The 18,165-nt window shown below is 47.2% G+C and overlaps 1 protein-coding gene across 5 annotated transcripts in view; it reads left to right on the plus strand.

The window, feature by feature from the left end:
• LOC135910207 (uncharacterized) overlaps positions 1 to 18,165 on the plus strand; it is a 135,554-nt gene that overhangs the window by 56,681 nt on the left and 60,708 nt on the right. For all 5 annotated transcript variants that reach the window (XM_065442257.1, XM_065442260.1, XM_065442259.1 and 2 more), the window contains exon 6: positions 3,819 to 3,878. In XM_065442257.1, coding sequence (XP_065298329.1) covers positions 3,819 to 3,878 — 60 coding nt within the window. The remainder of the gene's footprint in view (positions 1 to 3,818; positions 3,879 to 18,165) is intronic.

An 18,165-nucleotide genomic window follows, 5' to 3' on the forward strand; every position in this document is an offset into this window, starting at 1 on the left:
AGCGCAGAATAAAACGTTTGCGGCGTAAGATGAAAATGACCGGCGCAAGTACACAAACAGAATCGCAACTCTCCCAAGCTGCCGACGAGCTCAAGTTAAAGACGAAGCTTGCAAAGCATATATATTTCAATGAAACATTGCCTAACCTTATCAATCACAACCCTAATCGCTTCTGGAACTTTTTTCGCGCACGCCCCGCAACGACACCAGATCGTCCACGCGAGGAAAAACTGGCACTCGCTGATAAATTTAACCAACACTTTCAATCAGTCTTTACTAAAGATAACAACGCAATTCCATATTTGCCACCGTCATCATTTCACACTATTGACACATTAACAATAAATGACTCTGGAATATTTAAGCAGTTACTTGAGTTAGACGTGAAGAAATCAAACGGTCCAGATAACATCCCCAACGAGTTCTTGAAAAGATATGCTGAATATAAAAGTAAATATATTGGCCTTATTTACCGCAAGTCACTTTCGACGTCAGAGCTACCTGAAGACTGGAAAATTGCCAAAGTTGTACCCATTCATAAGTCAGGCGATACTAACCTGCCATCTAACTACAGACCAATCTCGCTTACCAGCACATCATGTAAAATTTTGGAACACATTATTCTCAAACACTTAACCGCATATTTCGAAAACATATTCTAGTAGATGTTCAACATGGTTTTAGAAGAGGCTTATCGACAGTCACTCAGCTAACAGAGGTCGTACACGATCTTGCTTTAAGTATTAATAATCATAATCAAACTGACCTACTTTTACTTGATTTCAGTAAAGCGTTTGATTGTGTGTGTCATACTAAACTAACTGTCAAAATTACAGCTGCGATTGGCAATGGACCTATTACTGCATGGATAAAAAACTTTTGATCTCACCGATCCCAATTTGTCGTCATCGAAAACACGCCATCTGCCCCGGTGCCTGTCACATCAGGGGTACCACAGGGCTCAGTAATAGGTCCGCTCTTATTTTTACTTTTTATCAATGACATTACAAATAACATTGATTGTAAAGTCAAACTGTTTGCAGACGACTGCATAATATACAGAGAAATACACAATCACCAAGATCAAGTTCAGCTCAATAACGCACTAGCAAAAATAACCGAATGGTGTAATAACTGGCAAATGACTATTAATACAAACAAAACGGTTTGCATGACAGTAACGAGAAAAAAGCACCCATCGTTTTTCCACTACACACTTAACGGCAGCCTCGTAACTAGAGTTCAACAGCATAAATATCTTGGTTTAACAATAACATCCGACCTTAACTGGACAACACATATTAACAACATTACTTCTTGTGCATTACGCAAACTCTTCTTTCTCAAAAGGTGCCTGCGGTTGGCACCAACTAACGTCAAACTTTTAACTTACATTACATTTGTGAGACCTGTCCTTGAGTATGCTAATGTAGTATGGTTCCCGCACACTAAAACAAACATATCTAAACTGGAAAGAATCCAGAGAAAGGCAATTAGGTTTATCCACCGAAAATACCGGCGCAGTGATTCCCCTACTCTTCTTCTAAGACAGTCAGGGCTTGAAACTTTGGCTGTACGAGCAAAACGAGCTCGACTCAAATTTCTGCATCAAATATTACACAGCCGACTAAAAATAAATGCCTCTGCATACGTTACCTTTTCTAAATCCCGCGTACTTCGTCATAATCATGCATATACACTAAACGAGTTCCTTTGCAATAACGATACTTTTCAGTCTTCCTTTTTCCCCCGTGTTGTCCGCGAGTGGAATAACCTAGATCCATCTGTAACTAACACAGTATCGCAGTCTGATTTTGTTAAGTTATTAGAAAACTAAATAATTAATTAGGAAATAATAGATCTTATGCATATATAATTGTCAGAACCCCCATTTTTTTAAAACTGTAGCTAAACATTTACCCCCTTTGTTTCTTTCTTTGTTTTTATAACACTGTATTATTCCTTACGAGTATGTAACCTGAAGTGTACTATTTCTGTGAGTTTCTCTTGTTATTCATATTATTAGTGTTGTAAAATCGTGCATTGAACCTGTTTTATGTATTTCCATTTACATGTTTTCATGTTCTTACCATTCGGTATATAAACCATGAAATGTATGTATAATCATATGCCCACCTGCTATGGTCTCGATATGAGACTGGCAGTATTGTAAATAAATAAATAAATAAATACATAATTAGTCTTAAATATTTACCTCACATATCATAAGTATATGACAATTGTAGAGCATCACGAAAAACTGCCGAAACAGCTTTCTGTTGCTCCATACGTGCTACATAAAAGTGTCTTCCGAGAGTGAAAGAAGCCCGCAAATGCACGCAAATGATTGCACGCAATGTGCCCCGGGCAGACAATTGCGCGGCTATTTTGTGTGTCTTGGCGGGCTTCTTTCCAGCTCCGAAAAAACAACTTGATGCAGCAAGTATTGAGCAGTACAGGAGTTTTTCATGTTGCTCTACAGTTTTCCCATTGACACTTTTCATCTAGTTAAAGTACTTGAGAGGTTGGTAAACAGTACTAATTATGCAAGTAGGCGAAATGCAAAAAAAAAAATTATCTGAGTATCTCCAAGTGACAGCCAACAACATTAGCTTGTCGTTGTCCAGCTATGTGGCGCTTGCATATTTTTGAATCTTGGTGCATGATAGTGGAGACATTGTGTATATGCTACTTCGTACTGCTGCAAAAATAGCCCCCCCAACAACGTTTGATTGCGATAGAATATATATGAACAGTCCTGGCGCACTTATGCCGTTGGCGTCGTCGCCGCCGTGATGGTCCATATAAGTTCCAAGGGCGACAACTTCGTCGCCGTACGAGTGACAGCGTGCGAACGTGAGCCCACCATGGCGGTTCATTCTCGCTGACTCATTCTTGCCCTAGGGAGGAAAGGAGAGAGGAAGCGCGCCGTTTTCCTTCGCGCAAATGGCACAAGGTGAAAATAAAGGATGAGGTCGTCCACTCCGACGTGTGCTGCCTAAGGGGCGGCCGCGCGGGCCCTATGTTGAAAGCGACCTCCCGCGTTTGCTGTATTTTCGCCGGTTAGTTCGTGTCGAAGCGAGAGGCAGCACGAGGGCCATATCACTGGCTGCTGCTGCCGCGCTTCGACATTCCAGCGCTTTGTCAGTGAGTTTGAGCAGTTATAAAGCAAGTGCCTTTACTCCGTACAGCTGTCTACTAATTTGCTATGGCAATCAGTAGGTCCCCTTTCGCACGAAACTGCGACTATTCTTTACTAATCTTCATTTATTTGGAAAATCGCAGCGCTGTGAACATGTTGTGCTAGGAGGAATACAAAACGAATAAAAAAGCATTTCAGTCATGCGGGCATGGAACACCTTGTCTACAAAAATAAGTACTAACATAGCAACGCTACCACGTGGGAATGGTGCCTTGAAATGAATGAAAGTCTGCTACAATCTGGCATTCTTCAACGCTACTCGGGAGCTCATTTTACAGCCAAATAGTGGGACAATGAAAATCTTGAAAGCATCCGCAGGACACTGTTCCTCACTGAAAGGTTCCATTTCCCGGTGAGCTTCTTCCGTTCACAGAAGGCGTTACATAGTTGATAACAAGCAAGAAATTGCATTTTTTTCCATTGGCAAAGCATACCAGCCCAATCGAAGTGCTCTTCTAAGGCTAGAAATATGCTATGCCACTACGTATATAACATATGACACTACCTTCATTACAATTCATTCTAACTGTCCTTGAATGCGGCTGTCTTTATTCTCCAAAGAAACGCGAGGAAAATGATATCTCAGCCTGTTTCATGACCATTTATCTCGTTTCAGATGTCGCAAATGGAAAAGCCGAGTCTCATCCATATATTAGGTGAGACTAGGGAATTTAAGGTAAGCGAGCTTGTTCTTGGTATAGCGCTAGGCAACTACGTAAACAAGCCCGTTGTGCCCTTTATAAGGTGGCTATTAAGCGCTTAGAAAAAGTAAAATTCCACACGCCCGATGATGTCGGCACTTCTCAGAGCGCTAATAACCGGTATGGCGGCGAGCGTAATGGGTGAACGGAAAAGGATACCGAAAAAATGAAAAGGCTACTTGTATGGTAGAGCGCTCAACTTAGATTTTGTTTTATTTGAGTAATTTGTTGTCCTCTGCAAAACGAGCCGTGCACGCGTAACAGCAGTCAAGATTTTCACGTAATAATAACCAATGGTCATGCCTGTCTAGAAATTAATGCTCTTTGCTTATTAGGAACAGGTACGACATACTCGTCTACATTTTTGACGCAGAAATGTTTCAGAATCAGCTTTTTATTTATTTATTTATTCGGTATGCCTACATCGCCTGTACGTCATTATCGTAGGGGGGTTAAAATACAGGTGGTAACAATGGAAACATATTCAGCAACATTAAAAGAAGACATCAGTAAATACAACATAGTTTAAGCACTGAAATTCGCAAACTGTTGAGTATTCGCTTTAGTACTAGATAATGTGTTTTCTAACAGCAACGAAAGACCACAGTGCTTACAGTGCAATGACAGGTAGCCACCTGGGAAACAGTCTGTTATGCTCGCTCTTCCTACCATTGACACAACGACCCGGATGACCAACATGCACATTCCCATCCAAAAATGTAATGTTGTGCACAGCACACAGGCTTGATTTTGTATGCGTGTTCACATGTGTCTTTTTAGATTTCCTTATCTACCCTGGATACAACTGGCACTCAATTACAAACGCTATTATTACGCGGTACATGGCCATTTGTGATAACTACGTAGAAATGCGTCTCTGATTGATCTTACACATGCGTCATCTGGTGTCTTGGGGGACAATGTTTGACCTAAATAAACCTATTTGTAAGTCCAACGCCCTTTTTTAATTTAGTGTTTGCCTTCCACTACATATGTCAGTATATTCTACGAGTTTTGCATTATGTTCACTGGCAACCCCATGCGGCGAACTACATTACAAATCGTCCTGCAAGCTGGCCTTACCAGGACTCACGGCTCTACATTTCTTCGTTGCGATCGCAATTACCAAATATATTACGTATAGTACGTAATACTACGTTAACTATAATTACGTTTCACTCTATATATGCTATGAGTGATTATAGGATATCGTTACAAAGGAAAATCTCACTACCTAATTCGAGAGAAGGTAAGTTGTTACGCAAACATTTTGACAAAACATTTGTCGCGCATTCATATACGGAAGCAATGGGGCAATCAATTGCGTGTATAAATTTCATGATGGTTTGTAACAGTGTATGACTATTTTTAGCTCTGAAGGCGTGTACTAACACTACTTCATGCGAGGACCGAAGCTGCCACAAGAAACCCAATGTTGCGAACTGAATATAAGTAGATGTCTGCAAACCATAACTGGAAATACCTGGCCAAATATTCTGATGGCATCCTGAGCTTTTCATGAGTTTGCAGACGCATGATAGGTAATGTGGATATTTAGACTACGTAGTCTTTTTGTAATTTTACGCAAGCTGAAATACATATCTTTATGTTACCCGCAAACTAGAGAAAATTTTTCTGTTGTGTTTTTTAAGGCCTTTCTGCGTACAAATACTAACGCCGGCGACATTCATCGCATCATCACTTATATAATAAACAAAACAAATTCCGCAAATAAAATCAAGTTCTCTGTTCGTGTTGATCTTAACAGCACGAACAGAGAACTTGATTTCTCTGTGTTTCCCTTACTATTGACGTAAACCGGTATCTTCTTATAACCTATCCGCTTTTCAAGAAAAGTTTCGTACACGGAACCCATCATACTATAAAGTTTACTCGAGAAGTAGATGTTATCAAACACAAAAACAATTATTGTAGGTGGTAAGCTCACTTACGGGTGGAATGCTTGGTAAATGCAAAAGAAATGCAATAAATTATAACCGAAGGAAAAGAAAAGGGGTCCTATTAACAAATATTCTTACATTACAATTGTCTTTACGAGATCATTAGAGCAAATACGTTCGCCGGCCATGGCATTAGCGAAGGTCGCTGGCCAATGGAAAAGGCCACTTATGAGTAAAATGCTTTCCAAGTTCTGCCATAGTTTACAAGTCAAACTTTTACAATAAAAATGCCAAAGCTTTTTAAAGGGCCACTGAAGCATCCCTTGAACTTAAGGAAAAGACACATTCCGCTGGTAGCATACGCTGCTATAAAGATCTAAGCCAAACTTTGCAGCCTTGCGCAGCTTGTAAATCTTTCAAGCGTAGCGGAAAGTAATGTTTATCTAAACCGCTTTTTTTTCTACAGGAACCCTCTTCTCACTCTTTTCAGGATGCTTTATTTCGTAATATAGTGGATTCCCATACGCGGCTGCCATTGGAGAATCATAATGATCATCGTCATCATCATCATCAGCCTGACTACGCCCACTGCAGGCAAAGGCCCCTCCCATGCTTCTCCAACTACCCCGGTCATGTTCTAATTGTGGCCATGTTGCCCATGCAAACGTCTTAATCTCATTCGCCCACCTTACTTTCTGCCGCCCCTTGCTACGCTTCCATTGGAATCCAGTCCGTAACCCTTAATGACCATCAGTTATCTTCCTTCCTCATTACATATCCTGCCCACGCCCATTTCTTTAACTTTATTTCAACTATCACGTCACTACCCCGCGTTTGTTCCCTCAACCAATCTGCTCTTTTCTTATCCCTTAACGTTACACACATCATTCTTCTTTCCATAGCTCGTTGCGTCGTCCTCAATTTAAGTAGAACCCTTTTCGTAAGCCTCCAGGTTTCTGCCCCGTACGTGAGTACTGGTAAGACACTGCTGTTATACACTTTTCACTTGAGGGATAATGGCAACCTGCGGTTCATGTTCTGAGAACGTCTGCCAAATGTACCCCAGCCCATTCTTGTTCTTCTCATTAGTGCAGCCTCATGATCCGGATCCGCGGTCACCACTGGTCCTAAGCAGATGTATTCCCTTACAACTTCCCCTGCCTCGCTACCTATCGTAAACTGCCGTTCTCTCCCGAGACACGGGGAAACATTACATTAGTTTTCTACAGGTTAATTTTTAGACCCGCCCTTCTGTTTTGACTCTCCAGGTCAGTGAGCATGCATTGCAATTGGTCCCCTGAGTTACTAAGCGAAGCAATATCATCAGCGAATCGCAAGTTACTAAGGTATTCTCCATAAACTCTTATCCACAATTCTTCCCAATCTAGGTCTCTGAGTGCCTCCTTTAAGTACGCTGTGTATAGCATTGGGAGACCGTATCTCCCAGCCTGACGCGTTCCTTTATTGGGATTTCGTTGCTTTCTTTATGGATGACTACGGTAGCTGTGGAGCCGCAATAGATATCTTTCAGTATTTTTACATACCGCTCATCTACACCCTGATTCCTTAATGCCTCCATGACTGCTGTGGTTTCGACTGTATCAAACGCTCTCTCGTAATCCTGTCCTAATTCTCGTAAATACATGTCGGCTATGCCTGCGTTTCGCGAGGCTGTATTGCGCGTTATTCTTGCCGCCGCCTGCAGCGAGCGCAAGGCTTTTCGGCCTACTTATCTCGTATCCACGAAGACGAGACCACGTCGATCGGACTCCAGCCTTTGTAGCAAAAGTCCCCTTACGAATCTAACGAAGAGTCCCGTGTCTCCGAGCGCAACCTTGCAGCGCCGCCGACCCTAGCGCACCTTTCGCCATCACCACGCCGTCGTCTGTCGCCTTCCTCCGCCGCAGCTGGGAAACTAGCGGGTGCGGCCGGCCGAGGTGCGATCGTGCGGCGGTCAGACTCGGCAGTTCCGACACCTGTAATCTTGAAGAACAAGGTGTGTTCGTGTGTGTGCGTAGGTTTGCGTTGACGGTGTAGATACTACTGCTCTTGTCGAATGGGGTGACATTATAAGCGTTCGCTCAAAGATTGCTTAAGGCAGGAAGGTACATTCGCCTGGGACGCGAAGAAAACTTTGTGTGGAGTTGAAGGCAAAAATTTGCGCCCCATTGGTGTTTGTTGGGCTCTGGTTGTGATAGGCGGGCGAAGTTTTAGATGCTGGTTGACTGTTTTGTTCCACGCATCACATGATGCTATATTAGGCATCGATTGCTTATGTGAATGCAGTGCTACACTTGGCTGTGGGATAGGATATGTTTTACAACGGAGAACGTTGCGCCATACTTAATAATTTGCAGACTGTTCAAGTCTACGTGTTGTCCCTGTCTCAACTGTGTCTCTGCCTGCTCGGACAGCTGTTTGGTCTTGCCTGTTCTTGCCGTGTCCGGATTGGATCATGCAGCGGTCTTGTCGAGCCTGACAATAATAATACGATAAAGGAAAACCTGTTAGTGCCTCGATATGTTGTTGCAGCCATCGATGGGTGCGTATTTTTCCGGCACCCTTAGATCAATTTATTGATTCCATCTTGCGCGATCTTGAATGGAAGATTTGTATTTGTTATTTAGATGTTGAGATTTTCAGTCGAAATTTGCATGAGCACAACCAGCAGCTCGGCGTCGTTTTCAACTGCATTCAACAGGCTGGCCTCACTTTAAACTCGAAGAAGTCCCACTTCAGTGAGCGTCAGATCCATGTGCTGAGATATCTCGTCGACAAGGACGGTATACAGCAAAACCCACAAAAGATATCTGCCGTTCACAAATCCAAGCAGCCAAAGACAGTAGAAGACCACAAAAGCTTTCCGGGCCGATGTTCTTCTTTCCGCAGGTTTATTAGAGGCATTGCCCAACTTGATTTACCTCTGGCAGGCCTGCTTCGCAAGTACGCTCCCTATATAATCGCTCTCTGTGAGACTGCTTTCGAGCAACTGAAATTTTTGCTCACCTCTGTGCCACTTCTCCTCCATTTCGATTCGGAGGCGTTAACCGCACTGATGCGGGTGTTCGTGCTGTGCTCGTCCAGTTTCACGACGCCCGTGAACACGTCGTTCCCTACGCAAGTCTTACTCTGACGAAAGCAGAGAGCAATTACACAGTGACGGGACTGGACTGTCTTACTGTTGTTTCGAAATCCACCAGTTCAGGCCACATTTGTACGGCCGCCATTTCAAGATTGTTACCGGCCATTATTTCCCTTGTAGGTACTTTAGACTACGTGACACAGCTGACCGGTTCTCTAGGCGGGCCTTGCGGCTCCAAGAATACCAGTCTTCCCTTACAATAGTGGTCTGTTCCACACAGATGCTGACGCGTTAATCCCGTCTTCCCACTCTGAGCAAGGGCACTGGTGGGCACGATTTCGACAACTGCTTAACTACAGTCTCATCGGACTTTTCTAGCCGCCGTCTTCAAAAACGTGCAGCACGACCCTTCACTGAACCCGATTATTCATGCAACCAGCCGATCTTACCGAGCTACGCCATTTGTGATTATTGCAACAAGGGTCCTCTCCACTGCTACTCCTCATGCCAAAATGCTTGCGTCTGCGGCACTTCAAGCCATGCGCGGCGACCTTACACCAGGGTGCTTTGGATTCCTGTGAACGCTCCAGCGCTTCCGACTACGTTTTCATTGGTCTCAGTCGTGGCAGACAACCAAGCAGCATGTCGCTAACAGTAATGTGTGCCAACACCGCAAACAACCGACTACGGCCCCTGCAGGAAACCTGGAAGCTGTTATACCGCCAACTTCACCTTTTGAGAAAGTGAGCATTTATTTAGTGGGTCCTTCCCGCTAGTATACCTCTGGCTGCTCGAAAATAGTTTGCGTGGATTACTTAACACTTATGCTGAAACAAAAGCCTTTGTCACAGCAACAGCACTCAATGTATCGGGGTTTCTTCTACATTAAGTTATCATTGGCTCCGGAGCTCCTTGTGTGATGACGAATGATCGCGGCCGGCAGTTCACTTCTGAGGTCGTGGAAGTAGTACTAAGCCTTTGTTAAACTTAATATCGCCATTCCACGCATTACCATCCACAAAGCAACGATCTTACTGAGCTCACCAATCGTACCCTGGTCACTATGTTTCCAGTGTATGCCTCAGCGGATCATAGAAATTGAAACGCCGTATTGGCGTTTGCTTTCAAAACAGCCAAGCATAAAGTCACAAGATGCGAACCTTTCTTTCTCTTGTATGCTCACCATCCTTAAGGTTTTGTCCAGGCCAAACTTCCTTCTCAAACTAACCAAGGCGTTTCTGTCACACGGATATCTTGTCGTGTCGAAAAAGCACGTCGACGTTCATGGCCCAGAACCCTATCATGGCATACTTGTTCTAAGGCTTGCTACGACGCGCAACATTTGCCCGTAAGATTCGCCACCGGTGATGTCGTGTGGCTGTAGACACTAATTCGTTAAAGGGTGATTTGCCATAAGCTTGCTTTCAAGTATTCGGGCCCATTCGTCATTCCAGAATGCTTGAGTGACGTGACCAATGTCATCGCTGAAGTGATCCCGGATAATGGTCGTTTACGCAAGACGAAATTTGTGAACGACGTACGATTGAAATGCTACAATCAACCTGCACTCTCATTCGTTCAGTGAGCTTCGTCAGCTCCAGAGGAAAGTGTAACGCCTCACCGAAAGAGCGTAGAAGAGGAAAAAGAAGAGGCGCCATGTTTTTACAGCGAAGCTCTCTATGACTAGGATCTGACGGATCGCGTCTGAGCGTAGACCAACATTTTTTTATGCGTGGTCGGATACCGCAAATAGGGCAATAACAAGTCAACCAACTGTGGAGCTGAAGCAGCCGTTAAGCAATCACCATACGTGGGCCAATCCCGAAGATAGTGCAATGACGGGTCGACCCGGGGCAGAGATAAAGCAGGCGTTAAGCACTCTCCATACGTGGGTCCACCCTGAAGATAGTGCCATAGCGGGCTGACCCGCAGCGGAGGTGAAGCAGGCTTCAAGCACTGCCCACATGCGGGCCGATTCCTAGGATAGTGCAATACAGGGGCGACCCATGGCCAAGGTGCAGTTCGCCATTAAGCGCCCACATACACAGGTTCACTGGTCATCCTCCCTCATAAAGTGGAAGGGCCAGAGTTCTCGTTTTTTTTGGTGATCAGCTGTTTCAGACCGTCCCATGGCTTCTCCATCATTTTTAGAGTAAGTAAATACATTATACATGCCTAACATTATGCAGAAGCATGTGCAGACATGCCTGCATATCGATGATGTAGCTTTTTTGAAGGGATCACTACACGGCGGTAATTAAAACTTCAAATTACCGCATAGGACAACGCGACTGGACGGCAACCACAGGAATATCAGCTATCCTGGAGAGATGTTAACCTGGTGTCCGCGCTCATAATGACATATATGGTTAGCCTGCGAAGCCGACAAGGGATTGCGGGCAATCTGGTAGGCAATTTCGGCACTGGTCAGAGCATCCCAAACATAGGGAGTAGATGTATCTGCATGAGGATAGAGTGCGGTGTCCTGTGCAATGGAGGGTAGTAGGCAAACAGTAGATACAAAAGTGGGTAACGAGCTGCGTCGTAACTGGAAGAATTGCAGGCGCAGGCCATAATTGGTAGCTTCATGCCCCGTTCCCTGTGGTCCTCAGGCACGTACATTGCAGGCGTATCATTAGTGTACGATTAAGGCGTTCAGTAAGGCGCTCGTCTGTGGGTGGTTCGCTGTGGTGAACTTGTGATTGGACCGAAGAATGTCGTCGACTACTTAGATAGGAAGCAGTAGCCGCGGTGTGTTAAAAACTGACCAAGAATGCCGATACGTATGAATACATCGTTGAAAACGTCGAGAATGAAATTGGCTACATCACAGATGGTAAAAGCGCTCGTGTCACTGCGTACCGCACTGCGTAGTGAGTAGCGATGGCGACCCATCTACTGCCGGTGGTCGACACATGGGAATGCCCTAGAAGATCAAGTACTACAAGGGGAAAATGATTCATCTGCGATTTCAAGTTGCTGAATGGTGCTAGCTGGCAGTCCGGCAGCTGTCATGGGTCTCTGGCAGAGGTCACCTTTCGCAACGTACTGCTGTACAGAACGATAAAGAGCCGGCCAAAAGAAGCACCTAGGGATGCGATCACACGTGCATGATACGCCTAGATTTCCGATGGTGAGTGCACTCCAGAGCTGCCCCAAAACAGTCGAGTGAAGATGCGCGGGAACAGACAAGGTCTCAGCGCAGTCAAAAAGTGTTGCGTAGTGGTGTTCGGATCTTCGGGTGATGAAACCCGAACATCCGCAGGAAAGGTTGAGGCATGGAGTGTTGAGACCATCTATAACAAGTCCCAAAGATGACTCGCGGCGCTGTTTGGCAGCTGTGGGGGCAAAGTCCGTAATGGAGATAATTAAGGTTTCAGGCTCTCTTCTGATACATCTTGCATTGTCGACAAGGTAGCCGATTACCTAAATTTGACCCTGCCCCAAGCGATATTTCGATGAGTTACGCTGATGCGAGCATGGTGAAAAGCATCGAGTACGGGCGACAGGGGAGTGACTTGGTTGCCAAAGTATATTAAAAAACACTGATATATGGACCACTTGATGCCTCGAACTAGAGAGACAATCATGCCCTCGATAGTAGCAGGTGCGTTACATAGGCCAAAATGCATCTATTTAAATTGATGTAGGGCGTAAGGAGCAACGAAGGGGCTCTCCTCGCCGTGCTAGCAGTCTGCATTGATTGACCAGTATCCTCAGCACAGGTCGGCTGAAGGTAAATATGTGGCGCCGTTCAATCAATCACGCTCGCCATCAATACGCGGGATAGGATACAGATCTTTCTTGGTAATACAGTCGAGATGGTGGTAGAGTACCATATTGCTATGGGACAGTATCGCGATGACGAAGAGGCGAGCAAGGTGAAGGCGACGACGACGATTAGAGCCTAGCGCGGGCTGTTGCCTCTTGGCCAAGTGCGGCGTATTTCCTTGTAAATATACTTTGTATATAGCTTTTTGTCTGCGTTTTCCTACGTAACATATCTGGTGGAGGTGGACGTTCCTTGTACTTCGTCACGGAGCTTCGCAGTGGACCGTACGGCGAGCCTTCCTTCATGGATTTCGGCGACGGCAACTCGACTCCGCCGGCTGCGACACCTGCTGCCACTTCGACTACCTACATTACTCTCCCCGCTCCCCGTGATCCTGGCGTATTCTCGGGCAAAGATGGGGCAAACGTCGAGGACTGGATCAACTTGTACGAACACGTCAGCCGCAATAACCGGTGGGACCCTACTATCATGCTCGCCAATGTAGTGTTATACATCGGCGGCACACCTCTAGTTTGGTTTCGGATGCACGAAGATAAGCTCAGCAGTTGGGATTCACTTAAGCAAAAGCTCCGAGACTTCTTCGGCAACCCCCACGGTCACCCACTTGCCGCGCAGAAAGCGTTTTCGGCCGTGCGCAGACGTCAACAGAGTCCTATGTCACGTACATTCAAGACGTCTTGGCTTTGTTCCGCAAAGTTGACACACACATAACTGAGTCAGACAAGGCTTCCCACATCCTCAAAGACATTGCCGATGACGCCTTCAACTTTCTCGTATGCAACAACGTGGCGATGGTGGACGCAATTATAAGAGTGCCCCCGCCTGGAACTCGCTAACAGACGACGTATCGACCCTGCAGTTCGCCCGTCTGCCCAACACCCCAGTGGCATCTTCCTGTGCCGATGCTCCTCGTCCCAACAACACTGCCATGTTACCAGAATCGTCCAGCGAGAGATCGAGGCCGCCTATCCGGGTGCATTCGACTCCAGCCCCTCCAACGCACCTGCAGTCATGGTTTACCTCATCCAGGCAGTTGTCCGCCAGGAGTTCGCAAACATGGGTCTTCACACCATCTGCTCGGCCCATCGCCCTGATACACACCCGGTTTTTTCGTTTCGGCCCCATCCCGCATCTTCTTACCCACCATGTTTCCGCAACCCGTCTAAATGGCGCACTGCTGACGACTAGCCCATTTGTTTTCACGGCCATCGCATCGGGCACATTTCTCGGCACTTTCGCAGTCGTTGGAGTTCCCCGTACCGGTCTACTTATACTCCCTACTCTCGCCCCCCAGGTGGCCCTTCTCGTACCTGTGACACCCGCTCCGATAATGCCGCCACAGAGTCTCCTGCGCCAAACCGCCCCTACCTATTCTCGTTCGCCTTCGCCCCAAAGACCACGATCTCGCTCCTCCCAGGCCCATCGCTCCTATTCGCCGAATCCCTTCGGCCGCCGCTCCCAGCCGGAAAACTAGACGATGCAGCGCCTACGGGTGACGCTGCGTTGCTCCCTAGCCCGCCTAATCCTCTACTGACGTTGCCCCCTCATCTGAACCTTCTTGACGTGCAAGTCGACGACGTTTCTGTACCTGCTCTCATAGACACTGGTGCGCATTTGTTGCTAATGAGCGCTGACCTTCGTAACCGGCTGAGGAATATAATCCCGCCCGCCACGACGCCTGTTGTCCGTGTCGCCGATGGCGGAACAGCCCCCGCAATTGGTATGTGTGCCGCCGGCGTCTCCTTCGCCAATCGCTCCACTACCGTGCTATTCACAGTCATTGCCCATTGTCCCCACAACATTATCCACGGCTTAGACTTCCTCTCTGCACATTCTGCTCTAATTAATTGTTCCACCAGTACTCTCCGCCTTGACCTGCTGGTTCTGGATCCCGCTGAATCACACCCCAGTCGCCTCAGTTCCGTCGACTTCGTTCGCTTGCCACCTTCGCTACTCACTTACGTCGACGTCGTATCATCCCTACCAATCCCCGACGGTCACTACATCGCGGCTCCTATGTAAGGTGTCCTCCTTACACACGGGATCACAGTACCTCATCCAGTTTTATCTATTACAGCGAATTGCGTCTGCCGTGCAGTGGTCAGTTTGGCTTGACGACACAAGTGCTGCCACGCGGGATGTCTCTGGCCCAGCTTTGCTCATTCGAGGATCACTCAGTAGCATCTATTGCAGTAGACGACAATTCAGCCGATCCTCCTCTACCATCACAGTTGAGAACTTGTACCATCGGCGACTTACAGAAAATGATTGCTCCCGACATGGCGTCCAAGCACGCTCGTGAGCACTACTGCGTTCTGTTTTCCTGCCATGATATTTTTACTTTAACGATCGTCCTTTGGCGCAAACTAGAGCCGTTAAAATCGCATTATTACCGGCGATGCCCCTCCTATTCATCGCCGCGCGTATCGAGTGTAACCGGCTGAGCGTCAAGTTATTCACGGCGAAGTTCTCAAGAACATTATCGCCAAGAACACAATTGAACCGTCATGTAGTCCATGGGCGTCACCTGTTGTACTGGTAAAAATGAAGGATGGCTCATGACGCTTTTGCGTGTATTATCGGCACCTTAACAGGGTTACCAAAAAGGACGTGTGTCCCCTACCTCGGATTTACGACGCCCTTGACTGTCTTCACGGTGCTCACTATTTCTCCTCTATTGACCTTCGCTCCGGCTACTGGCAGATTGCCGTGGACAATCTCGACCGCGAGAAAACTGGTTTTGTAACACCCGACGGTCTTTATCAATTCAAAGTGTTGCCGTTCGGTCTATGTAACGCTCGTGCCACTTTTGAATGCAAGATGGACTCCCTTCTTCACGGTTTCAAATAGTCCATGTGTCTGTGCTACTTGGAGGACGTTATAGTATTCTCCCCAACGTTCACTACGCACCTCGCGCGCCTCTCAGCAGTCCTGCACGTTTTTCTTCGAGCCGGTCTGCAACTCAACGCATCGAAGTTTCAATTCGGCCGTCGCCAGATTACCGTCCTTGGACATCTCGTTGACGCGAACGGAGTGCAACCGGACCCAGGAAAGATACATGATGTTACGCACTTCCCTGTTCCAATTTGTGTCAAGGATGTGCGCAGCTTCATCGGCTTTGTTCGTACTTCCGCCATTTCGTGAAAAATTTTGCGGCCATAGCACGACCAGTAACCGAGCTTGCGACGCCCCTTCCCAGTGGTGCGATAACGAGGCCTCGGCATTCTCGCTTCTAATCGACCTTCTCACAACGCCTCCCGTTCTGGCCCATTTCGATCCTTCTGCGCCTACCGAAGTCCGTACTGATGCCAGCGGCCACGGAATCGGCGCAGTACTGGCACAACGCCAGCGTGGTCACGACCGTGTTATCGCTTACGCCAGCAGGCTCCTCTCGCCCGCGGAGCGCAACTATTCCATTACTGAGCGTGAGCGTCTGGCCCCAGTTTGGTCGTTTGGAAGTTCCGCCCATATTTATATGGCCAACCCTTTTCCGTTGTCACAAACCATCACGCGCTTTGCTGGTTATACTCACTGAAAGATCCTACAGGAATACTTGGTCGCTGGGCCTTTCGCCTCCAAGATTATTCGTACTTTGTCACCTACAAATCTGGCCGACTACACAAGGAGGCTGACTGCCTGTCTCGTTACCCGGTAGACGAGCCTGACGCGCCGGCAGTAGTGCCGCCAACGGCATTTTCTCTCTGTCGGCCTTCGCTAACATAGCCGATGAGCTGTACCGAGACCTATTGCGGCGAGCATTCATCGAGCGTCTGCGCTCTACACCTACCGACACATCCGTTCGCCGATATGTCCTCCTGGGTGGAATTCTGTACCGAAGGAACTTCCTCCCTGACGGATTTGATCTTCTTCTTGTCGTGCCAAAACATCTACGACAGACCGTGCTCTTTGAGATGCATGACGCACCCACTGCAGGACATATTGGGGTAACCCGCACGTACGACCGCGTACGCCGCCGCTTCTATTTGCCTGGTCTCGCTCGCTCCATCCGACGCTATGTTGCTGCCTGTGATCCCTGCCAGCATCGGAAAATACCTCAGGTGCTACCTGCCTGTCATCTCCAGCCGATCTCCGTCCCCGTGGAACCGTTCTGTCGTGTTGGATTAGATCTACTCGGTCCCTTGCCACATAATCCTCTGGGAACAAATGGGTAGCCGTCGCAACTGATTACGGCACCCGATATGCTGTCACGCGGGCTCTGCCTACCAGTTGCGCCACCGACGTCGCGGACTTTCTCCTGCGTGACATTATCTTGCTTGATGGCGCCCCGCGACAGCTCCTTAGTGACCTTGGTCGTAACTTCCTCTCGAAAGTTATCACCGACATTGTGCGTTCCTGCTCCATTCAACACAAGCTGACTACCTCTTACCATCCTCAAACCAATGGGCTTACAGATAGGTTAAACCGTACTCTTACCGATATGCTGTCGAAGTACGTTTCCAAGTACCACCACGACTGAGACATTGCCCTTACATACGTAACATTTGCTTATAATTCGCCCCGGCATTACACCGCCGGATTTTCTCCATTTTAGCTACTGTACGGTCGCGAACCGACGTTGTCCCTTGTTACGGCACTTCCTCCTGCTGCGGTCTCAACAAGCGAGTATGCGCGCGACGTCATCGCCGTCGCCGACCATGCACGCCAGCTTGCCCGTACTCGACTGACGGCCTCGCAAACCACTCAGCAGCGTCACTACAACGCCCGCCACAGTGACGTACAGTTTTCGCCTAGTGCGTTCGTGCTCCTGTGGTAGTCAGAGTAGAGGCGTTCAGCCACGTCCTCTACTCTGACATCTAGTGATGTTGTGCAAGTCAGTTGGCTCAAGGCCTACTGCACTGCTTCCGAGTGCGGCGTTTAGCCGCTCCGGGACGGCGCTTTTGTCGCCGGGGGTAGTGCTACGGAGCAGTGTTTGCGATGAAAAGAAGTGAGCAGGGTGAAGAGGACGACGACGATTAGAGGCTTGCACGGGCTGTTGCCTCTTGGCCAAGTGTGGCGTATTTCCTTGTAGATATTCTTGTATGTAGCTTTTCGTCAGCGCCTTCCTACGTAACAATATCTTTAGCTAATGGCATTCTTTTGGGTAAGTAGGACGGGTGAAGCCCAAGGAGTGCACGATGGCGTAATCTTGCCATTGCCAAGCATTTTATCTACATCCTGTGGCATAACAGCATGCTCCGGAGCTAATACACGACAAGGTCTTCAGCGAAAGGGTATTGATCACGTGTAATAATGCGATGGATGAAGACGCGTGCCTATCGCATAGGATGTTCGCCAAAGTCAAAGATATCTTGATAGGAAAAAATCGCACGGCGAGGTGAAGCGGCTTGTGCCGTAGCGAAGTGTCCTGATATCATGCGTGTGATGTGGTCGCAGGCAACCGTAGAAAATATCGAATAAATTACTTTGTAATTATTCGTTTTAGTACAGACATTGCTTTTGAGAAATTGAACGTAATTCATGACAGA

Source organism: Dermacentor albipictus, chromosome 10, assembly GCF_038994185.2.
Source record: "Dermacentor albipictus isolate Rhodes 1998 colony chromosome 10, USDA_Dalb.pri_finalv2, whole genome shotgun sequence".
Lineage (NCBI taxonomy): Eukaryota > Metazoa > Arthropoda > Arachnida > Ixodida > Ixodidae > Dermacentor > Dermacentor albipictus.